A 23,485-nucleotide genomic window follows, 5' to 3' on the forward strand; every position below is an offset into this window, starting at 1 on the left:
TTTCTGCTGTTTCCAAAACTGGTTCTAAACAAGGACCTTCCTGCCAGGGCTGAGATGTGTGTAATTTGGGATGAAATGGGAAATTTGGAGGAGTCATGCTGGGAAAATTCTGGCAGACCTACAAAATATAGCAGATGGAGAACAACGGGAGGACATAACACTGTTCCTTCTGTTTAGCCAGAGCTCTCTGCTCCCAGGGTACTCTGGAAAGGACCCAGCATGCATCAAGGGCACAGGATATTTTGGCAAGATGTTCTTAGGCTTGCCTTTTGCTCAGAAATTAGACATTTTATAGCATGAAGATAAATTAATTAATGGAACTTCTATTTTTAACCAATATACCCAAACATGAATCTAGGTGACCATGCTTATCTTATTTTAAATATATTTTTATTGATTTTTTTTTAGAGAGAGAGAGAAAGAAAGAAACATTGATGTGAGAGGAAAACAGCAATTATCTGCCTCCTGCATGCACCCCGACCAGGGATTGAGCCAGCAACCTGGGAATGTGCCCTGACTGGGAATTGAACCAGTGACCGTTCAGTACATGGGACAACTCTCAACCAATTGAGTCACACTGGCCCAAGCAACCATGATTATTTTAAAGACTGTTGCCTATGAGGAGGTAAAGGGTCTCTGTATTTGTTTTTATCTCCATTAATTTCCTTTCCACCAAAGAAGAAAAGATTTTACTCTGAAAGTCATTGATTAAATAAGCAGGATTTAGTAAAAGAACATATCATACTAAGTGATATTTTAAAAAATCACTGTGTAGTCACAATTTCATCTCGTTTCATCCCTTTCACAGCCAAACTTCTCAAAATAATTTTGGTAACTTCTTCTGCTTAATAAAATTTCCTGACCTCTCTCTAAGTCTTTATATCAGTGTAGTCTGCACTCCCACATTATTGAAATTGTACCCCTTTTATAAAGTCATCACTGATTTTCTCTTGACTTCTTAGAGGATCTAACCTTCTTGGCCCAGTCTTGGTTTCATTCCTCTCTTCTCAGCTTTTTATGAGAATCATCCTCTGTCTTGCTATGAGTTCTAGAAATCTATGTTCAACCTCCTCTGTAATTTTATACATAGGTGTCAAAAAGGCATATCAAAGCCAGCATGCCCAAAATTAAACACATGCTTATTTCCCCCTAAGCTCAGACCTACACTGGTGTTCTTTATCCACTCAATGGATAATTCAATGGATCAGCAGAGATCCAAAGGGAGAGAATATAGTAGAAAATAAAGCACCAGATGACAGCCTCCCAGAGATGCCATCCATGGGGGCATCTTCAGAGATAACCTGGTTTCTTTCCTGCTTGAGGCCAGGCTATTTATCTCATCTTTTAATTTTGTGAATTACCCAGTATGTGCAGGTAAACAAGTGTATTCATTTATTTGTTTGCTTCTACAACATTATTAATGCTTTCCATCAAAGAAAGTTAACCTATTTAGTCCATAAGATGAAATTAATGGACATAGGTCAGATTTTAATCCATATAAAATATATCTTCTTTTTGGGTTTTCACACATTTAAAAAATTGATCACAGATCAAAACAAAGTGAAAAAAATTTCAATTTCAAAAGGCAGAATTTAGGCACTTTTCCAAAGTGTAGATATAGAAGGCCAAAACACATGAAAAAATACTGTCACTAAGCAACTGAGAGATGCAAATTAAAACAACAATGAGATATCACCTCACACCTGTCAGAATGGCTATCATCAACAAATCAAATGACAAGTGTGAGCTAGGATGTGGAGAAAAGAGAACCATAGTACACTGCTGGTGGGAATGCGGACTGGTGCAGCCACTGTGGAGATCAATATGGAGTTTCATCAAAAAATTAAATATGGAACTGCCATTTGACCCAGTGATCCCACTTCTAGGAATATATCCTAAGGAACCTGAAACACCAATCAGAAAGAATATATGCAACTCTATGTTCATAGCAGCACAATTTACAAGAGCTAACATTTGGAAACAGCCTAAGTGCCCATCAGCAGATGATGGATAAAAAACAACAACAACAATGGTGGTACAAACAAATAAACCATCAAATGGTGGTACATTTACACAATGGAATACTACATGGAGGTAAAAAAGAAGGGACTCTTACTACCCTATTTTCCGGTGTATAAGACGACCCCCTAATTTTACAGTTAAAACATAGGTTTAGGCCTATATTCGCTGTATAAGACTACCCCCCACTTCAAAGAAAAGACTTACTTTGCCGTCAAGATCTGCAGGTAATTTTTGTGCAATTTTGGTCTTTTGCCCCTGATTTTCGGTTGACTTTTTTTCATTTCAAAAGTCATCTTATACGCCGGAAAATACGGTATTCGTAATAAGCATAGCTGACCTGGAGAGTATTATGCTAAGTGAAATAAGCCAGTCAGAGAAAGATAAGTATCACATGATCTCATTCATGCAAATCTAATGAATAATATATACTGATGAATAAAATAGATCCAGAGACATAGAACCATGGAACAGACTGATCATTTCAGAGGGAAGATGGGGTGGGTGTTGGGGAGAAAAAGATTAACCAGGAAATTTATATGTATGTTATATGCATAGCCCATGGACACAAACAATAGTGTGGTAAAGGCTTGGGAGGGGCGGGTGTGGGAGGAGGGGGCTAATGGGAAAAAAAAAAAAGAGAGACACCTTTTGTGTCAACCTGTAATACTTCAACAATAAAAAAGTTAAATTTTTTAAAAAGGCAGAAGTTATACCATCAACATTTTAAAATAAAAGATAATAAACTAAAATTTAACCATATAAAAATAACTACAAAATTATAATCACCTTTAACTAAAATGTGAGTGAAGACAAAAATCAATGCCATATTTATGCATTCTACTGCAAACCACTTATTGAATAGCTACCATGTACTACTACACCAGCCATCTATCAAATCTTTGCATTAATAGATCAATTTCCTTGAACTGTTAGTGTAAGGAAACATTTATTGAATGCTTACTGTATGCCAAACCCCATGCTAAACTATTTTGCATTTAATCCTCACACCAATCCTAAATTAAGAATTGGAAATCTTTATGAGGAGAAAATTAATGTTTAGCTATGGTATGTAACTTGTCCAAGATCATATAGTTTCAAGCAGCAAAATTAAACCCAGGTCTGCCTGACCACAGAGCCCCAGTTATTTTTACTACACTGGTATCCAGAATAGTATCATCACTAAAATGCAAAACCTATAAAAGAAACAGAAGACCAGAAAGAGATGGTAGGAAACCTGATTATCACAAATAAGACTCTAATGTCACACAAATAACCAGCCTGCTGTCCTTGCCTTTCTTTCCTACTCTTCCTTTCTTTCCTTCCTGTGTGTATCCATCCATCTATCCAAACTTGATTGAGTTCTCTTTATGTTCTTTGTATGGCAGCAGTATGCTAGCCATGGACGTAAAATAGTGATAAGACATCTTAAGATCTTTATTGGGAAGACTGACAATTTAAGCAAGAAATTGCAAAAATCTCTTGGAAACTACAAAGTATCTTCCCCAAGTATCATTGGAGTTCACAACAACCCATACTTTCATGCATTAGGACACTGACCTACCTACATATAAAATAACTTGTTCAAGGACACATTAGACCAAACATAATCCCCTTGATGGTGATCTGGGATTTATATACAGGTTTTCTGACTACTGAGTTTAGGACTTCCATCTAATGCTACCCAACTATCTATTCCCCATTTTCTCCTCTGGCCTAGACTCTTTATTGAAATAATCAAAGACTAACCACAGCTGGAGAGTCTGAGGGAGAAATAAGGAAGGGCACATATCTCACTGAAAAGTGTTGCCATTCATATATTCCTTTTTGTTTTAAAGAGTCATTTTCAAAAATATTTTTATTGATTTCAGAGAAGGAGAGGGAGAGAGAGATAAAAACATCAATGATGAGAGAGAATCACTGAGTGGTTGCCTCCTGCACAATCCCTTCTGGGGATGGAGCCTGTAACCTGGGCATGTGCCCTGACCAGGAATCAAACCATGACCTCCTAGTTCAGTGGTCGGCAAACTGCGGCTCATGAGCTACAGGCAGCTCTTTGGCCTCTTGAGTGTGGCTCTTCCACAAAATACCACAGCCTGGATGAATCTATTTTGAAGAAGTGGCGTTATAACAAGTTTAAGTTTAAAAATTTTGGCTCTCAAAAGAAATTTCAATCATTGTACTGTTAATATTTGGTTCTGTTGACTAACAAGTTTGCCGACCACTGTCCTAGTTCAACCATTGAGCCACACTGACCAGGATCCATTGATTTATTTTTATTTTATTTTTTTAGAGAGAGGGAAGGAGAGAGAAAGAGAGAGAAATAGAGAGATGAAAACATGGATGTGAGAGAAACTTGTATTTCTTGTTCACTGATGTTTCTGCAAAGCTCATTACATGATGAATCTTCAAAAAGTAATTGTTAAATAAAATAGAATGACTGACCCTTCAATTTACAGATAAGAAAATGAGGCTCCAAGGGTTTGAGTAACTTCCAAAAAGTCTCACAGGATTTCTATGGGTGTCCCTGATTCTAAACTTCACTGCCCATTTCCCTTACTGGTTTGGCTCGGTGGATAGAGTATAGGCCTGGGATCTGAAAGGTCCCAGGTTCAATTCTGGTCAAGAGCATGTACCATGTACCTTGGTTGTGGGCACATCCCCAGTAGGAGGTAAGCAGGAGGCAGCTGATTAATGTTTTTCTCTCATTGATCCTTCTAACTCTCTACCCCTCTCCCTTCCTCTCTGTAAAAATCAATAAAATATATTTTTTAAATAAAATAAAATAAAATAAAATAAAATAAACTTCATTGCCCTTTGCAAAAGGCACTGCCAAAAAAGATTAAAGTGTCAGACAGCAGGCAGGGCTAGATGACAGACACGTGTTCTTTTAGGCTTTTCATTCTACTGTGGATACAATCAAAACCAAAAAGGTACATTGATCATGCTTTCCCCAGGGAGTCCTGAATTTCCAAAGGAACAAGATAACTTGAGAAATCTATTGATCTCCCATTTTTGTCATTCTGTACAGGTGACAAGGATCAATGGAGATTTATACTCTTCTGCCCATGACCCTACAATTTAATTTGTATTTCCACTCAGAGTCCCACAACTTTACCAAATACACTGCTCAGAGTGCCCACCCCTTAAGTCAGTGCCACCGGCTGTGTCAGCTTTGTTTTGTCAGCTCCTTCCAATTCAGAGAAATGTCTCCCCCGTCCTCTCCTGCTCTCTGCAGGCAAAGCCAGCAAGCCCAACCCAGCTGTCCTCTCATTTGCCTGACACACTCTCATTGGCCCACAGCCTAAGGAGGGGCGGGGCTTCTGTCTCTCGGGGGCTCTTCAAAAGAGATCCTTGCAGAAGCACTCACCCACCCCTGCCTCCTGCACTGGGGTTGTGCTTCCCTGTCTGTTTTCTCTTTCCTTTCTGTCTCATCTTGGGACAGAGGCTCTTTCCAGAGGAAGCGTGGGCCTTGGATTTTAATGTCAATGATGGAAAAATATGAGAATGTCTCCTGGATCCCCCAGCAGGAACTGGAAGATCCATTCAAGAAATATCTGAACAGCACAGAGGACTACCTGACCTTTGTCTGTGGGCCTCAGCGCAGCCACCTCTTCCTCCCGGTGACTGTAGTGTACACCCTGATTTTTGTGGTTGGGGTCGCTGGCAATCTCCTGGTGTGCCTGGTGATTCTTCGGCACCAGACTATGAAGACACCCACAAACTACTACCTCTTCAGCTTGGCTATCTCGGACCTTCTGGTCCTGCTCCTTGGGATGCCCCTGGAAGTCTATGAGATGTGGCGTAACTACCCCTTCCTGTTTGGGCCCGTGGGATGCTACTTCAAGACGGCCCTCTTTGAGACTGTGTGCTTCGCCTCCATCCTCAGTGTCACCACGGTCAGCGTGGAGCGCTACGTGGCCATCCTCCACCCTTTCCGCGCCAAGCTGGAGTGCACCCGGAGGAGGGCCCTCAGGGTCCTGGGCATCATCTGGGTCTTCTCTGTTCTCTTCTCTCTGCCCAACACCAGCCTCCATGGCATCAAGCTCCACTACTTCCCCAATGGGTCTTTGGTGCCGGGCTCTGCCACCTGTACAGTCATCAAGCCCATGTGGATCTATAATTTCATTATCCAGGCCACCTCCTTCCTCTTCTACATCCTCCCCATGACCGTCATCAGTGTTCTCTACTACCTCATGGGGCTCAGAGTGAGTATCCCAACTGGCTGGCTTAGGGCAGCATCCTTTTTTTTTTTACTCGCTGACTCCAAGTTTTGTAAGAGGAACTTAGAATCGGAGAAGTTCAGAATGGGAAGGGAGCATAGCGTAACACAGAATGAGCTCAGAGGGGAAACCCAAAAGTTAAAGGACTTGCCTCAGTTGGACAAATAGTGCCCAAAACTATAAATTATTTCCTCTAAAACACCTTTTTTTTTATTATTCTTCCCTCTACACCTGGGGTTCTCAAACCTAGGTGTTCCTATCTAGAAACCTTACTATGGGTAGCAATATGCAAGCCCCTCCCCTGGGAAAATTCTGATTCAGTACGTCTGAGGTGGAGCCTCATTAAATAGCACAGGTGGTCACCCACCAGAGAGCCAGTTTCACAGCCTGCTGTCTTTTTTCTGCCCAGATCTATGGCCTGCACTGAAATCTTCCTTTGCACCAACTTAGTCTGAGTATAACATAAACCAACCCCGCCCATTTATACTCCAAGACAAATACAGGGTGGGACAAAGTAGGTTTATAATTGTGGGTATGCAAAACAAATAGTTCACTCTTATATTATTGTTGTTCTTAGCATCACCATTATCATATTATTTTCCATATAAACAACTGTAAACCTACTCTTGCCTCACTCACTCTGTATACAGTTTTACAGTCAGACACTTTCCTATGATTGCTTTCATTCTATCAGGTTTGAAATATCAGGTTAAAAATGCAAAAATATGCCCTAAGCCAGATCAACTTGGCCTCTCTTGAGAAGGTGGAGATTTGGGGCTAGGGGTGTAAATAGAGCACGTGAAATAGAGTAGAAGGCAGTGTGAATAAGAGATTGCTTGGATTAATAGAAAATCATCTCTGCTTGTGCAACATATACTTAGAGGTTCCTTTTTCTGTGCACATAATGGTAAATCAATTTCTTCCTTTTTTTGTATTTTTTTCTGAGTCTAAATAAGCTGAGAAAAACTGTTTTTGATGAGGGTAGAAGTAAATTGATGTTGTTTCTCTCCTAGTATACTCTGCATCCAAATTCATAGAGATGACACCTGCCTGTGACAGTTTTATACCCTTTTAAGGAGGTGGCTTGTGTAGGAAACAATCATGAGGCCATTTAGACTCTCAGGTCTGAAGCTCACTGTCTACTGTGCCTTTAGGCAAGCAACACGACTCTCTTTTGGAATTTTCACATTTATAAAATGAAAAGGTCACATCAGATTATATTGAAGGCTCCTTATAGCTCTAACAGTCTGTGATTCCTTTACAAAAAAAAAAAAACAAGAAGGAAAAATGTGTGAGTAGGAGCAATGTGAGTCATACATTGAAAGAAAAACAAAGCTGACATCACATTTACATCATATGCTTCAATTTGGTTTGGACACCATGCATGACGTAACAATTAATATATCCTCATATCATTGGTGAATACCTGCTGGGCCTAAGGTGACTGCAACGTTGAAATAGGAAGAATAAATTCTAAGTACATGGATATCTAGACATAGAAGCAACTCTGATCAGGCAGAAAACTGTGCTAGTCTCCTCCCGAAGGGCTGGTCGCTATATTCCCAGACATATGTTTTCCCAGAGAACCTCACAATCAAGTCTTTAGAATGCTCTGTGCGTTTCAGTTGGGGGATAGGACTTCTGCATGATTCCAAGTACCATGAATCTTATGAGGAATATCCACCCCAAACTGGTTAATACCATCTCATCCAACACCAAGCAATCACCTTGGATCAATTTGGAGGAAATATTTAATTGGAGCAGGAAACACATACATTTCCCCGCCCCCAACCAATTACATCAAGTTTCATTTTGTTTTGTTGTTTTGTTGTCATCAGACTACAGCTGTCTTCTTTCAGGAGTTAAATGACAGCTCAGACAACAGCTTAGAAATCACCCAAATTTGCTTTGTGAATGTAATACTACTTCCAGCCTCCTGTTCTCAGGAAGGATGAAGAAATTCCCTGCTTAGAAAGTCACTCCTAGAGGAGTTTAAAGACCTTTAGACTGAAGTCAGGAGATAGATCTTAGTCTGTGTCCTTGGGCTCCGGACCTGGCACATGCTATATTTGCTCTATCTTTGCCTGAATGTTCCTGCCATCTATCACTACAATCTCTTTTACCTTTTTTCTTTTTTTAAAATATATTTTATTGATTTTTTACAGAGAGGAAGGGAGAGAGATAGAGAGCCAGAAACGTCGATGAGAGAGAAACATCAGCCAGCCACCTCCTGCACATCCCCCACCAGGAATGTGCCCACAGCCAATGTACATGCCCTTGACCGGAATCGAACCCGGGACCTTTCAGTCAGCAGACCAACGCTCTACCACTGAACCAAACCGGTTTCGGCTCTCTTTTACCTTTCTAACTCTCACTTTAAATCATGCTCACACTTCCTCAGGGAAGCTTTTCCTGATTTCCTAGTTACACTTGGACCTCATGGTTCCTGGTGATTTTTTTCCCTCAGATTTATTCCAATTTAAAATTCTATATTTGGATATCCCTTGTTATCTTTCTCTCCAACTTGACTGTAAGATGAATGAATGAGTGCATGAATGAATGAATGAAGTTGAATTATTCCCCTCCTAGCTGGACTTTAGCTTCTTTACCTTCAAAACAAGAGACTTGGAAACAAACTCATAGAGCTATTTTGATCTAAAAGGTTTTAAAGAGACTTAAGCAACTCTGAGGATGATTGTTATTGATTCCCTTAGCAAATCTTAAGTTATGATACACTCTGGACCCACTGACTTCAGGAGGTGGAAAACCATAGGTTGGTGAAATCCAGGATGGGGGAAGAAGGAGGAGAACCATGTATATGCTCAAAACTGAGTAGTTAGTGCAGCTTCCTTCCAGGACACAAGTCTCCACAGAGCATATGGATGAGATGGTATTAACCAAATATCAAACATGATAGAGATGGAAAATATCCAATCACAGGACAAGTTCCTCCCATCTGGGAGGAGGTTCACTGAAGCTCTCACAAACTCCTTGTATCTCCTGCATACAGCATTAATGCTTGAGTTGAGGAGCATGCATTATTGATTGCAACAGAATTCAGCCATGCCAACCAGAGTTGAACTTTTTTAAATTTAAAAAAATGTGTTCAGATTGTAGACATATTGCTCAGTTGGTTGAGTGTCAAACCATGTACCAAGAGGGTGCCAGTTTGATTCCCAGTCAGGGTTGCAGGCTCGATCCCCAGTAGGGCGTATGCAAGAGGCAGCCAATGGATGTTTGTCTCTCTCCCTCTTCTTTCCTCTCTCTCTAAAACCCAATAAAAATATATTTTTTAAAGAAATGTTCAGATACTACTTAAAGAATCATTACCTCTCCCAATAAGAATGAGTATTTATAATTTCTAAACTGAGAAACATATGCATTCTTGTTGTAATATTAGTAAAGTAGAATTTCCCAAGTTGTGTTTTTCAAGATGGTACTAGGTATTTCACTAAAAGAAGTTTGGGGAAAGTATTGTTTAGTCAGAGAAACATCTCCCTTGAGGCTGGGGTGAGAGATGTAGGGTGTGGAAGGTGGGCATGGGAGAATGGTGATATATAATGCTTTATGAAGATTCATAGGGCCCATTAGCATATTAAAGGCTCTGGGAAGACCCACAATTGAGACTATAGAATTTATAAAATAGAAATAATACCCGTTTTAGCTTTCTACTGCCAATCCACCACATAGCAGAAGGATTACATCCTCACAGATGTATAATAATTACCAAGTGAACTAGAGGCCCAGTGCATGAAATTTGTGCACTGGGAAGGGAGGAGGTCCCTCAGCCCAGCCTGCGCCCTCTTGCAATCCAGGACACCTTATGGGATGTCTGAGGAGAGGGGGCCTAAGCCAGCAGTCAGACATCCCTCTCACAGTCTGGGACCCCTTACTCCTTACTGCCTGCCCTGCCCTCCTGCTTGCTGCTCCTTAGCACTGCTGCAGAGGCAAGAGAGGCTCCCGCCACCATCACTGCACTCACCAGCCTTGAACCCACTTCTGGATGAGCAGTGCTTTCCCTGTGGGACTGCACTGATCACCAGGGGGCAGCTCCTGCATTGAGCGTCTGCCCCCTGGTGGTCATTGAGCATCATAGCAAGCAGTCGTTCTGGTTGTTCCGCTGTAATGGTCACTTCAGCCTTTATTATATAGATGAATGGCAATGCCTATATAACTTTTTTACTTTATAACTTCACATTTTTCATAGAAAATTATATGTGGCCTATTAATATGCCATATATAACAAGGGTTCTATAAAATAGAAGATGATAAATGGTTGTAATGCAACTTGGCTACATCCACCTGTCCAGTTGAGTTAGATAATCTAGATTCACCTCCAACTTAATATTAAACTTTGACAAATTCTTACATTTATTTTAATTCCCAATTTTTGGTCGAAGAATAAGTGTTAAGAGTTACACTTCTCAGATCCTAACAGAAGGGAGAATGTTTTCTTTCTTAACATTTCTTTTCACTTCCCTTGCAGCTAAAGAAAGACCAAACCCTTGAGGAAGACAAAATAACTGCAAATATTCAAAGACCCTACAGAAAATCAGTCACCAAAATGCTATGTAAGTCCTCCATTTTGTTTTTATTTGTTTGTGTTTATAAAAGAAAAAGAGTTGCATTTGGTGCTAAGAAAGTGCTTCTGAGTACCAGGATCAAAATTCTCCTGAAATGTAGAATCATGGTCTGGTCTTCCATGGCTTACTCAAATTTCTAGGACCTCTTTGATTCCTAGTTCCATTTTTAACACTCAAAACAACACACTAAATTGCATTCACTGTAATGTGCTGCGTGCTTTTTGGCAAATCACATCCACTCTACGAGCTTTTGAGTATCTCTTTCTCCCTCTAAAGTAAGCAGATGTTTTTAAAATTATTTTTTATGGATTTGTTTTAAAATATAAAAAACAATGATGAGTGCGCCATTTAGAAAATGCACAAATTACATACACAAACATTTTATAACTCATTTTAGGGGATCATGAAACCCCTGCTACCCTTTCTTGGACTCCATGAAATACTTTACCTCCAGATTAAGAACAGCTGCTCAAGAGTACCCCTATGTCACATGTGTCAAACACAAGGCCCGCAGGCCAAATCCAGCCCGCCAGGCCTTGCAATGTGGCCCGCACCGCGCTGTCATCACTGCACTCCGCTGTCAGTTTATGACATTGTCAGTTTATGACTGTTCAGTAAACCATTCGGCCCGCGATTTAGGCTGGATTTTAGATTTTGGCCCCTTCTCTGATTGAGTTCAACACCCCTACCCTATGTGGTCATTCCACCTATGACACTGCATGATTTTATATAAATAATTTTTTAAAAATACATAACCACACTCTCCAAAAGCATTTGATAAAAAATATTTGATCCAGCGCTACCCTATAGGAGATAGTAATGGGATAAAAGAGGTTTATGATATACTTTCCAAGTCAAAACCTAAGGTTTGGAAAAAACAAATCCTCCAGGCTAATATGTGCATGAAACACTCACCATAACTATATGTTGCTTATGAACAAAAAATAAAACCTGTGCAAGTCACCAAAATTTGTCATTTCAACTCTAAGACTCATCTTCTTGAAAATGTTTTAGTCCCTGTAGGCACTTGACTTTCCCTGTTAAGAAATCTCATGTCTTTATTATTGCTCCCTTTCTCCTGGATTGTAATCTACTCTCACAAAAAGACTTGAAGTGCATTTATGTTAAAATCATAATGATAAAATATGCTGCAAAGCATTTGCCTTTAGTATGGAGGGTTCATTTTTTTAAAGCAATTAAAATTTTAATTGTGGGGAATTGTAGGCAGTAGTGAGCAGATTAGGGACTTTTTCTTGGAGAGGTAAACTCAGAAGAAATTTCCAGATATTCCTGAAACCACACCACACAGATAAATAACTTAACTCTGAATATGTTTAATGCCAAAGTAAATGTATGTACTACTGACAACAGAAACCTCAAATGTGCTCACAAGTACAGAGACCTGTAAAAATAAACACCCATATACCCATTACCCAACCTCAAACATTATCAACTCATAACAAATCTTGTTCCATCTATATCACTGTCTCTCACTTGCCCCTAAAAGAATATTTTGAAGCAAATCTCAAGCATCATGTTTTGGAAAAGGAAAATATTTTATAACTTCAGAAGAAGAAAATATATATATATTTATATGTGTGGAGATTAAATGCCCCATAGAGTAACTGCAGTAGCACCAATTGCTGTCTTGGGAGCTGAAAATAAGAAACTAGAAAGTACAATTTCTTGTGAATCTATATTATTTCAAAATAAAAACTAAAAACAAATAAAAAGAAACTAGAAGTAATTCTGTAGTCTAGGAACATCTAATATAATAGACACATCCCTTGTCCCAATCAAAAGATGCTTGTAAAGGATTAGTATACTTATGATTGTTCTCTTTCTCTCTCACCCCTTACAGAATTTTAAATGATTAGATTCAGAGCAGATTTTAGTTCTTTCTAGAGTAACAAATAAATTCATACCATAGTCAATATTTTTATTAATCAATGATCAAATACTTGAACCCAATCATTTTATTTATATAGCCAATTTATGTGGTTCCAATGGTCTACTTGCAATATAATTCATTTCCCACAATAGAATGAATTGGAATAAATTTGATACTATTTAAAATGTTCTAAAGGAGACTTACATTATATAAGAAATCTTATACAATCATATAAAAAACTGATCCTAAGTCCTATATAATTCATTCTTATGTTTAAATAAGACCTAGTTAGTCTGTAATAATGATAAGAGGGAAGGGAAATTGCTTGAAGTGACGGATGGACTTAACGTAGTAGCCATTAGATACTTATCCTTGTTTTGACTGCCTTTTGTCCTCCCATTCATCCTTCTTTTTCAGTTGTCTTGGTCTTAGTGTTTGCTATCTGTTGGACCCCATTCCACATTGATCGGCTCTTCTTCAGCTTTGTGGAGGAGTGGACTGAATCCCTGGCTGTTGTGTTCAACCTCATCCATGTGGTGTCAGGTAAAATCTTAGTTCCTTTGGTTGCATCATAAGTATCCGGGTAAACGCAGCTTCTTTATTTTGCTCAGAGCAGTAGGTTCTGTCTGGATCTACTGATTTATCATGGGGGCCTACTATACTATTATGAAGTCACTTGATTTTTTATTTTATTTAAATACCAATTGAGTATGTTACTGGTCCAAAAGAAATACACCAGATCACTGCTTTAGATGCTACTCTATGGAAGACCACAACTCTAAGCATGATGACTACAGTAGAAAAATGGTCTAAGGAGTGACTGCTTTGATATTCTTTCCAATGACCACATGATTGAATTAATTCCTATTTATTAAATATCCATGCTCTTGAAATCTTGTATTGTTTTTATCAAGTGTTAGATTCTCATGAAAACCAACCAAAGGGTATTACTATATTCATGGTGCGTCAGGGTCTGTCTGTAGGCTACTTTAACACTGCTTGTTGAACATACTAGAGAATGGGGAGGGAAGGTCACTAAGTCAGAGGACCTGGATTTGCATCTCACTTCCACCATTAGTTTTCTGAAGACCCTGGCTTCCTTTATGCCAGTTTCCTCAACTGTAAAATGGCAATAACACCTTCCCTGTTTAAATATGGGTGAATGGAAAGAAGCAAATAAAATATTAGCTACTAAGAAATTTTAAACTGTAAAATGCCATATATTTTTCTATAATCACCACATATTATCATCATCATTTTACTGTTGAAGAAACAATTCCACAAGAGAAAAAAAAAGAAGAAGAAGAAAAAAAAGGCTTGCCCAAAGGCATACTTCTGACAAATAGTAAAAGCAGGGTTGGGGCAAAATCATCGAACTTCAAGTTCAGAATTCTTGAGCCCAAAATAGAGTTGAGAATGGCCATGTAGTTCCCCTTTCTCAGACAGTGTGTTTGTGAGCCTTGGGTTCACACCACTTCTGTCCCTCTGCTTCTCCTAGTCACCAGCTGGTTCATAGAGGCAAGGTGAGATCAATTTGTGCAAATTAAGCTCCAGATGTGCACAGTGCTAAAGCAATAGTATTCATATGTTTATTGAATATCATTTAATTATTTATTTTCTTCACTCTTTATTTTCAACAGGCCTTGTGTACAGCTTATACTTGAACATTAGAATTTACTGTTATGTTAAGCTATTATTTTTTTTTAAAATTCAGATTATAGCTCTTATTTTCAAGATAATTTGAGAAAAATGGGGTGTCTAAATAAACTGGAAAACACCACAAGATCACATGAGGCTTGACTAGCTGACTATCCCTCTCTAAATGTAACAAAATGACCATTTTAAGACTTCCAAATTACGGTATTTATAACATTTTCCTGTTAAAATGTAATCTCTCCCTCCCCTTTAGTACCAGCCAAGTGAAACCGTAAACACTACACAAAACGTCCCCAACCAGATCCCCAAGTTATAATAAGTTATAATAGTTCCGATCATTGACCATATGCTTGTCAAACCAGCTGATTAGAGAGTTATGCACATTCTGCATCATTCCTGCAATATATATTTTAAATATATTTTATTGATTTCAGAGGGAGAGAGAGATAAAAACATCAATGATGAGAAAGAATCGTTGATCAGCTGCCTCTTGCATGCCTCTCTACTGAGGATCAAGCCTGCAACCCAGGCATATGCCCTTGACCAAAATCAAGATCAGGACCCTTCAGTCCTCAGGCTGATGCTCTATTCACTTAGCCAAAATGGCTAGGGCATAAAGATTGCTGCCTCTGCATATTTGTGCATGCTTTACCTTCTACCTTCAGAACTCACTCCTCTCTTGCCCAACTCTCCTACGCATTTCAGGGTCTGGCTGAAATTTGATCACCCACCATTAAATCATTCATAACCATCATACTCTTTACAGTTATGCCATTATGTGAATTTTTATAATATGGTTGTTGGTATGACATATTTTGCTCTTGATAGATATTGTTTGGTATCACTCTATTATTAATTATTGATGTATGGCAGAGATCTTGCCTCTGTAACACTATTCCAAGTTCTTGGAAAACAAATTCTAAATCCATTACCTCCTAATGTACCTCAAAGTTCCTGGCACTTAATAAGAGTTCAATCAATATTTATTTATTGAATGAATTAATAGTCCATAGAAATGTTTTCCTTCTCTATTCCTTTATTCCCAATTCTGTGCACAGGCCCTATGCCACTTTTCATGTCCTGAACTAAATAAATGAGGACAATGATGAGCATGTTGATGACAGTACAGTACCTGTCACTTACTTTATATTCTTAACCATTCCCAGCCCCTCTGTGGATAGTATCTCAACTTTATCCTCACAATGATGCAGGTAGGTGAGTTAGGCTTGTACTGTAATTCCCATTTTATAGAGAGAGAAAAATTGAAGTGCCAATTCTGCCTGAAGTCTTAGAATAAGCAAAGGCCAAGATCAGAAACTAAGTCCTGTGATTCTCAACCTTAGGCTCCTCGTGGGCTTTGGGGAAATAAAATAAGATATGGTAATAAAGGATGAGCATATAACAAACAAGAAAGTGACAGTGTGTAAGGCACTTGGTGGAGAAAATAAATGGCAAAATGCAGTTATTTAATAAGGTTGGAAACTAGGTGGGAAGAACCATGGAAGGAAAAAGCAAAATAAGAAGAGGCACTGGGAAATATTTCTTTGAAGAGATATTAAACATATAAGGAATCTCAGCAGGGACAATGCCTTGACTGACTTACCATTCCTCCATGGCTTACAAGTTTCAAATTATAGATTTAAGCACAATTCCAATGAGACAAAAACATCTCTCTTCCTCTGATAGTTAAGCATCTCTCATTAATGCCGTGGGAACATGCTCTTTAATTAAACAAGTGTGGATCAAAGGAAGTTGCAGAACATCTCAGAGAGATCCCTTGCTGGCCTAAAATTTGCCAAGACTCTTTGATCTTTCTGTGTTTGATTCCTACGTACACAGTTGGTAGAGCATTTTGTATCCTCAATTAGTGTCTTGTATATATTATCACTTCCAAAATAGGCAATCATGGGGATTCTAGGTTTTGTTAAACATGTATGCTTCTTCCTAGCATGCCTCTCACTCAATGTCTCCTCGGTGTGTCTATTTAACCCCTGCATTCCAGGTGTCTTCTTCTATCTGAGCTCAGCTGTCAACCCCATTATCTATAACCTACTCTCTCGCCGATTCCGAGCAGCATTCCGGAGTGTGATCTTTCCTTCCTGCAAACAGTGGCACCCCCAGCATCACCCACAAGGGCCACCTGTCCAGCGGAACATCTTCCTGACAGAATGTCATCTTATGGAGCTGACTGAAGAGGCGGGCCCCCACTTCCCCTGTCAGCTGTCCATCAGCAGCAATCACCTCCACACAGTGCACTATTCGGAACAGACCCCATGAAAGGAACTCTCAAAAAATTGACATTCCTCTCTGCCTTCACAGTTATGGGAGGGTCAGCCGATAACTTATGCCTTCCTTTGTGATAATGAGGAGGAAAATGGCTCTCCGAACTTATGTATCCATTTGTAGGTGTGTTTTTAAACAAATGTGGAAATCCCTACTGAAATATGGATCTAAAACCCACAACCTCCTGACAGCCTGAGGCCCCTTCACTTGTTGATGAAGAGAACATGACTAGCAAAGTAGGATAGCTATACTTGGAGTATTTTACACTCGTCCAAATGGTTTTTCCTGAGTCATCCTCACTCTGAGTCAGGCTGTGGTCACTCTATCTACTAATGGTCCCTGTCAGCCCCAGAAGGAAGACATGTAGATATGGTTTTCCTTCCCGTGATTTGAAGGGTCCATGCCAGAGTTCCTCCAAAGCAAACTACTTACCTAACTGCCTCATATTCTGCCATCATAATGTGATTCCTTAGAGTCTGAAGACTTATACTTTTAGAAGAATCTTTCTGATAACATGGGAATGATCCTTACAACTATTACCCCCACCATCCCCATGCCCAAGTCATTATAAGTAGGTCCTCACCAGGAATTCAATTAGATACAAGTTCTACCTAGAGAAGAAGGGGATGAGGTAGAAGGCTAAGGTGGAAGATCATAAGATACATAAACTATACCGAACACAAACTTAGTTATTTTTACAATTTGGTCTAAACTTGGATTTCTACAGTCTAACTTCATAAAGAGAAGTGTGTTCTACTACTATCTTGATAAAAAGACAAGTCAAATGGTAACTACTGGTCTCAAACCCATTATTTTCAGCTACTCAGTCCTGCATTGCCTATATAATACTCCTCATCTATAACATGGGAAAAACCTACTTTCCTGACTCATCTTCCATCACATCATCTCAAAAAACTGTATTATTTGACTTTCTTATGAGAATACATAGCAATTTTCTCAGCTGCACATATTTGCTTATAGATTTCCCTTTTTATCACCAATCTCCATCTTTTTCTATCCTACCTATCCTTCAATGTCCATCTCAATGTTGTACCTCTTCTATGAAACCTTGTTTGATGTATTTGATAAATGTGGTATCTGAATTCTCTGTCACTTTATGTCTTGTAGCTTTTTCTTCACTCTGCTTTGTATTTCTGAGATTTATATTCCTGCTTTGTCAGAATGTAAATGGATCAAAGATATGGGGTATCTTGTGTTCATTTTTGCTCTTGCTAAAACCCTGGAAATATATCTATTACAATTGTAGGTGTTCAGTAAATACATGGAAAGTGAGTTGACTTCACATTCCAATATACTGAGACAAAAAACAGCTTCAAAGAGAACCAGATTCTGTTTCTGACAGGGATGCCTGACCTCAGATGGCCATTTAATTAGGTGAGTTTATAACAGTGTACCTGCTGTGCCTGCAGTGCAAGAAGGCCCTTCTCAGTTCCCGGGTTCACTGATCCTGAGATATGCCAGTTCTAGCTTTTAGTCTACGATTTTTTCCTAAATTGAATGAACCATCCTATTGAAAAATTGGGGTCATGGTCTCTGATGTCAACATTTCTTAACTGAACAGGCATCTCCAAAGGGATTCGATATTTTTTAAAATTTGCTTTGCTAATCACAAGCCAAATTTTAATGAATTAAAATTCTCCCGTGATGATTTATTTTTGTGAGCAGAACTGTCTGGTCATTTGTGAGTTAAGTTGAAAAGACTTGGCAAAACAAAACTTCAGAAATGGAGGAGAAATGGGTTTCCTTCTTGCCTTTTAAAGAAGGCACATTCTTAATGAAGTTCTAATAGGGTCATTATCCTTAACATCAACTCCCAATGATCAGGCCTAAAAATGCTGCTGTTATAGGTGGATGCATAGAAAAAGAAATAACACTGAAGTTAGTAAATTGGCTGTTTGATTAAAACTTTGGGCTCTTTTTTATTTTCTCCTCATTTACCTTTTTTTCCTAAAAATTTACAATCCCCAAATTATTACTAACTCATTAACTCTTTCATTCAACAGATCTTAACTAAGTACACAACAGGTGAAGTGCATGCTCCAGGTTATGAATTCCCTGAACCTGAAAGTTTGCATCTAATAGAAGATAATTGTTTTTGAAAAACATTACAGAGTGTATTATTCAAATCTAATTGTGAAATGTGCTACAAAATACAATTACAAACTATATGAAACTATATAAAAAAAGGTATTTGGCCAAGTCAGGGGGAAGTAAATTTAATTAAGCACATGATTACATATGGGAAGTTATATTTTAAAGTAAAAATTGAAATACACATGTCCTAGAGTTAGTTTGTATAAGAGTTCATACAAAATTAGTAGAACAAAGAGAGACACTAAATTTTCAACTCTATCATAACTGACCTCGTGAATTCCTTGTGATCTCTGAATTTTAGAATAATGATAGAAGAGGTCAGTGCGATAAATGTTGGCAATTTAACTCTTCTGCAATGAGAAAGTGACTTTTGAGCTCTCTACTAATTCACACTCAGTGAACTGAAGCTCTGACATTCAGAAGGTTGCTTGCCCAATTAGTTGGTCTAGCAGAAATTCCTAATCTGAGACTTATGAACAAGTGTCAGAAGGACCAACAATCTCCTGAAATTGATGTTTTAATTATTAGTTTGTACTTTTTTTCTTGGCAACAAGATTTATACTTTGATTAGCTTCTAAAAATAGCTTATCACTTAAATTATCATAATTACTGTTGTAAAGTGCCCTTAACAGTCATACATAAGGTCATTCTTCTAATGGGTAAGGTGTAGCTGAATGAAGATATTGCAGGATAATTAAATGTGTTATTATTCCAACATAAAAATCCAGTATAGATAAGTATCATCTATTCAGCACCAGCGAGGACTGGTTTGCAAAATTGTTACATATATAGAAATTTTGAGAGCCTGTTGCCAAATGATAGCTTAAAATCAGCCACAGTGGGAATATTTACACCATAGAAATTGGATAACACCACACCTCAGCACACCTCTAACTTTAATAGGCTAGCAATCTGCCATCTTGTATAATATGTGTGATTTGTTTGTAGAATAAATGGCCAATAACACTGTTATAATTACACACCACTTAAAATTGTGGTTAACTCGTTGACAAAAAGTAGTCAATGGGCCAGATTTTGACCCAGAGGTAAAAGATAAAATAATTGAAGGCATGCTAATTATGACATGAAAACCTCATCAGCATTTTATAACTAAGCTAGAGTGGAAGAATTACCCTTGGATGCTGTCCATTAATATTAGTGCAGAACATAGCAACAGAGCTACTCATTATCTTCCCTTTATATCTGTTTTAAATATCCCACAGGATTCATTGTTAAAAAAAAAAAAAAGGATGCACAATTTCCACATTCTCTACTTGGCTGGAGACTTCGTTTATTAAATTTTGTAAATGTGTGGAAAGGGACTATATAAACGTTATAAAGAAGCTTGAGGTCATACTGGATTATGCAAGCCAAGCAAACAACCTACCCCCTTTTTGTTTACATCCCCTTTGAATCATTAAATCACATTGGAACTCTGCATTAGACATACATGTACCGTATTTTTCGGACCATAAGACATACCGGACCATAAGACACACCAGTTTTTAGAGAAGGAAAATGAAGAAAAAAAGATTCTGAAACAAATAGTGTCCTAAAATATTTTATGTGCATTAAAACCCAACATCACAGTCATAAACACATGTAATCAACCCTGTAAAGTAAACAGCAGCATTTAGAACCATTTTAGAGCCGGGCAAGCACACAGAGACCACACAGAGCCGGGCAAGTAAAAAAACTTTTTTTTTACAGTATATGTGTAGGCTATATTTGGACCATAAGACGCAGGGACTTTTTCCCCCCACTTCTGGGGGAAAAAAAGTGCGTCTTATGGTCCGAAAAATACGGTATATGTTATACTTTGAAAATATTTTCTAGGTAAAGTCAAGATCTGAAAGTTTTAACTAATTTTCATGAGGCCTAGAAATTGCTGCATCTACCTAAATTATACTATTGAAGTGAAATACATACATTGTGAAAAATATATACCATGAATTCAGTAGGCTGGAATGGATATATTGAGCAGGTTTAAAAAAAAAAGTTAAAAGGAAAGCAATTCATTGTTTTCAAAGATACGAAATTAATTGTATGTTAAAAAATACCTTCCCTAATGCCTAGATAATGATTTGTAAGCAAGTAGATATTTTTAAATAGTGTTTAACCAGACTTGAGTAAAACTTGCTTATTTGAATATTATATCAACAGAAGGAATATCTTACCATAATTGTATATTTCCCTTTGTAAATGTTGAAAATGTTAATGTTGATTCTAACTTTATTACTAATTCCTTAATGATAGAAACTTAAAAAAAGCTTTACTTCATAACATTCATTTGTACTATTATCTAAGTTTTCACAGCTTCACTAAGTGGGAGATATATGCCCCTTTCAGTTGACAAAACAAGACTTATCCTCACTTCTCACTTAGTAAAATAGACAAGTCTAGATGAGTCATACAACAGTATTTACATCTCACTCATATAACTGCAGGTTAGCTGTGGTGGCTCCTCTCTACTCTATCCAAAATTGGGCACTGGCAGGAGAGATAATGGTCACCCAAAGTATATGTTTCTCAGAGTGAGCAAGTCACTTGGCCAATCCTCAAGTTACAAGCTCAGGAAGTACACCTGACTCACCATGAGGCCATGCCCCACCAAGGGGGGCATGTATGATATTCCCAGAAGGAGTAGAGCGACATGTCAGAACTAGAAACACCCATCTGGTAAGTGGTACAGCGAGTTTGAACCCAGAACTACATGGACTGCAGTGTCTGAGCTCCCCCATTACTACACTGATTCCACATGTGACCCTACCTCATTGACATCATAGCAAAAGCCTCTCAGTTAATGTCACCCCCCATATTACCTCATTTACTTCCCACTAAATCACGAGCACAGACCAGAGAGCAAACAACAGTATGGACACTGAAGCCAGATCCCTGGGTTCAAATCCTGCCTATAACATGCTTACCTGTGACCTTGAGCAGGTTTCCTAATCTCTCTGGTCCAGTTTTCCAATCTATAAAATAGAAATTATGGTAGTATCTATATCATGGTGGTTACATAAGGGTTAAATTAATATACTACTCCTAATGGTCTTATGATCCTGCCTGACACCTAGGAAGTGCTAAAATAAGTGTTTGTATGTCCAGTTGGTGTTGTTTAGTGGTTAAGCATTGACCTATGAACCAAGAGATCAAAGTTCAATTCCCAATTAGGGCACATGCCCAGGTTGTGGGCTTGATCCCCAGTAGGGAGCATGCAGGAGGCAGCCAATCAGTGATTCTCATCATTGCTGTTTCTATCTCTCCCTCTCCCTTCTTCTCTGAAATCAATTTTAAAAATGCTTTTAAAAATAAGTGTTTGTTTATGAACCTACATGTAAGAAAATTATGTCAATGTACTGGTGACATTATTAAAATAAATATAAGACTTTTCAGGAAAAAATGTTTGTAGGAGAATAATAACTAGGAATGAGTGCACTTTTTTTGTTTCATGAAGATATGTTATTTTAACAACTCCTTTTGTTTACATTTTTAGAGAATGTTATTCTCTGGCAGCATTCAAATGTAAGATGATTTTTAAATGAGCTCTACACCAGGAAATGTGTCAGGCTTTTTATTTTATTTTTTTGTAATCATTTCTACCAGATAAACAAGCTGCCCAAGATTCCATCAGCAATGGCTAGGAGCTCATTAATAATGAAGGCACAAGTATGTATTCAAGATTGTTTCTCTGTTACATGAAAGATTAATCAATATTATGATAGGGCAGCCGCAAAGCCACAGGCACTCAGGCTGTTAAGGATAGCCAGGCAGTCTAATTGTTTTTGAAGGCCTTTGGCCTGTCTTCCTATGGGGAATTAAATGTGTGATTTGGGGCTCTCAGAATTAGAAGACAGAGGGCTAAGGATCCAACTAATGTGATTATTCTAGCCTAGACACCAAGCTCAGAGTTAAATGACGAGGGGAAAGCCTCCAGGGTATTGAATGTTTCCAGTACATGTAGAAATGAAAATGTACCTGCATAATCATCCAGAAACACTCTCACAGACACACCCAGAATAATGTCAGACCAAATGTTTGGACACCCAAAGGTCCAGTCACTGGACTTGTGCGTACCCTCCACACAATCACTTCAGTAGTTCTGGAAATTACTCTCCAGTAATTTCATTCTTTGTGTGTGGAATAAGTATGATTCATGCTTCGTATGAATAGTGTCCTATCCCCACCCCCACCCACCCAACCCGCTGACACAGTCACTAGAAAACACCTTATCTTTAGGCCTTGAATTTCTACCTCAAAAGATAATGTCACTTTTACATTACAAATACTTGTAAGTTATTAACATGTTTGTATTAATTAATTTACAGATTTTTTTCTTAAAGGGGGAAAAAAAAACACCCCAAGATATTACAGAAAAGGAAATTACTTGTGTATGTCAGATTAAGTATGGCTCTGGCTAAACTTGTGGTCCTCAATGTCTGGAGACATTTATTGTCACAAATAGGGGGGTGCTCCTGACCTCTAGTGAGTAGAGGCCAGGGATGCTTTTCAACATCCTACAGTGGCCAAGACAGCTCCCCCACCCCACCCCACCCCACCCCCCAAAAAAACCTATAAAATATTATCAGACCTAAGATGTCAATAGTGCTGACGTTGTAAAACTCTTGCCTAAAGCAAAGAGGGTAGGACTCCCTTTAAACAGAAATTGATTATTTATTTGAAAACAATGTCCAGACTAGAAGGATCTTAGGGTA

At 38.4% G+C, this 23,485-nt stretch overlaps 1 protein-coding gene across 1 annotated transcript; it reads left to right on the forward strand.

The window, feature by feature from the left end:
- Positions 1-5,501: 5,501 nt before the first annotated feature.
- On the forward strand, positions 5,502-16,649 carry NMUR2 (neuromedin U receptor 2; the record flags this gene model as incomplete). Its single annotated transcript, XM_084883886.1, has 4 exons — positions 5,502-6,227; positions 10,729-10,813; positions 13,134-13,259; positions 16,375-16,649. 4 exons carry the CDS (start codon positions 5,502-5,504, stop codon positions 16,647-16,649), a joined length of 1,212 nt encoding a protein of 403 aa, XP_084740012.1.
- Positions 16,650-23,485: the final 6,836 nt, after the last annotated feature.

Source organism: Pipistrellus hanaki (genome assembly GCF_964339955.1).
Source record: "Pipistrellus hanaki genome assembly, chromosome: 5".
In the NCBI taxonomy this organism is placed as follows: domain Eukaryota; kingdom Metazoa; phylum Chordata; class Mammalia; order Chiroptera; family Vespertilionidae; genus Pipistrellus; species Pipistrellus hanaki.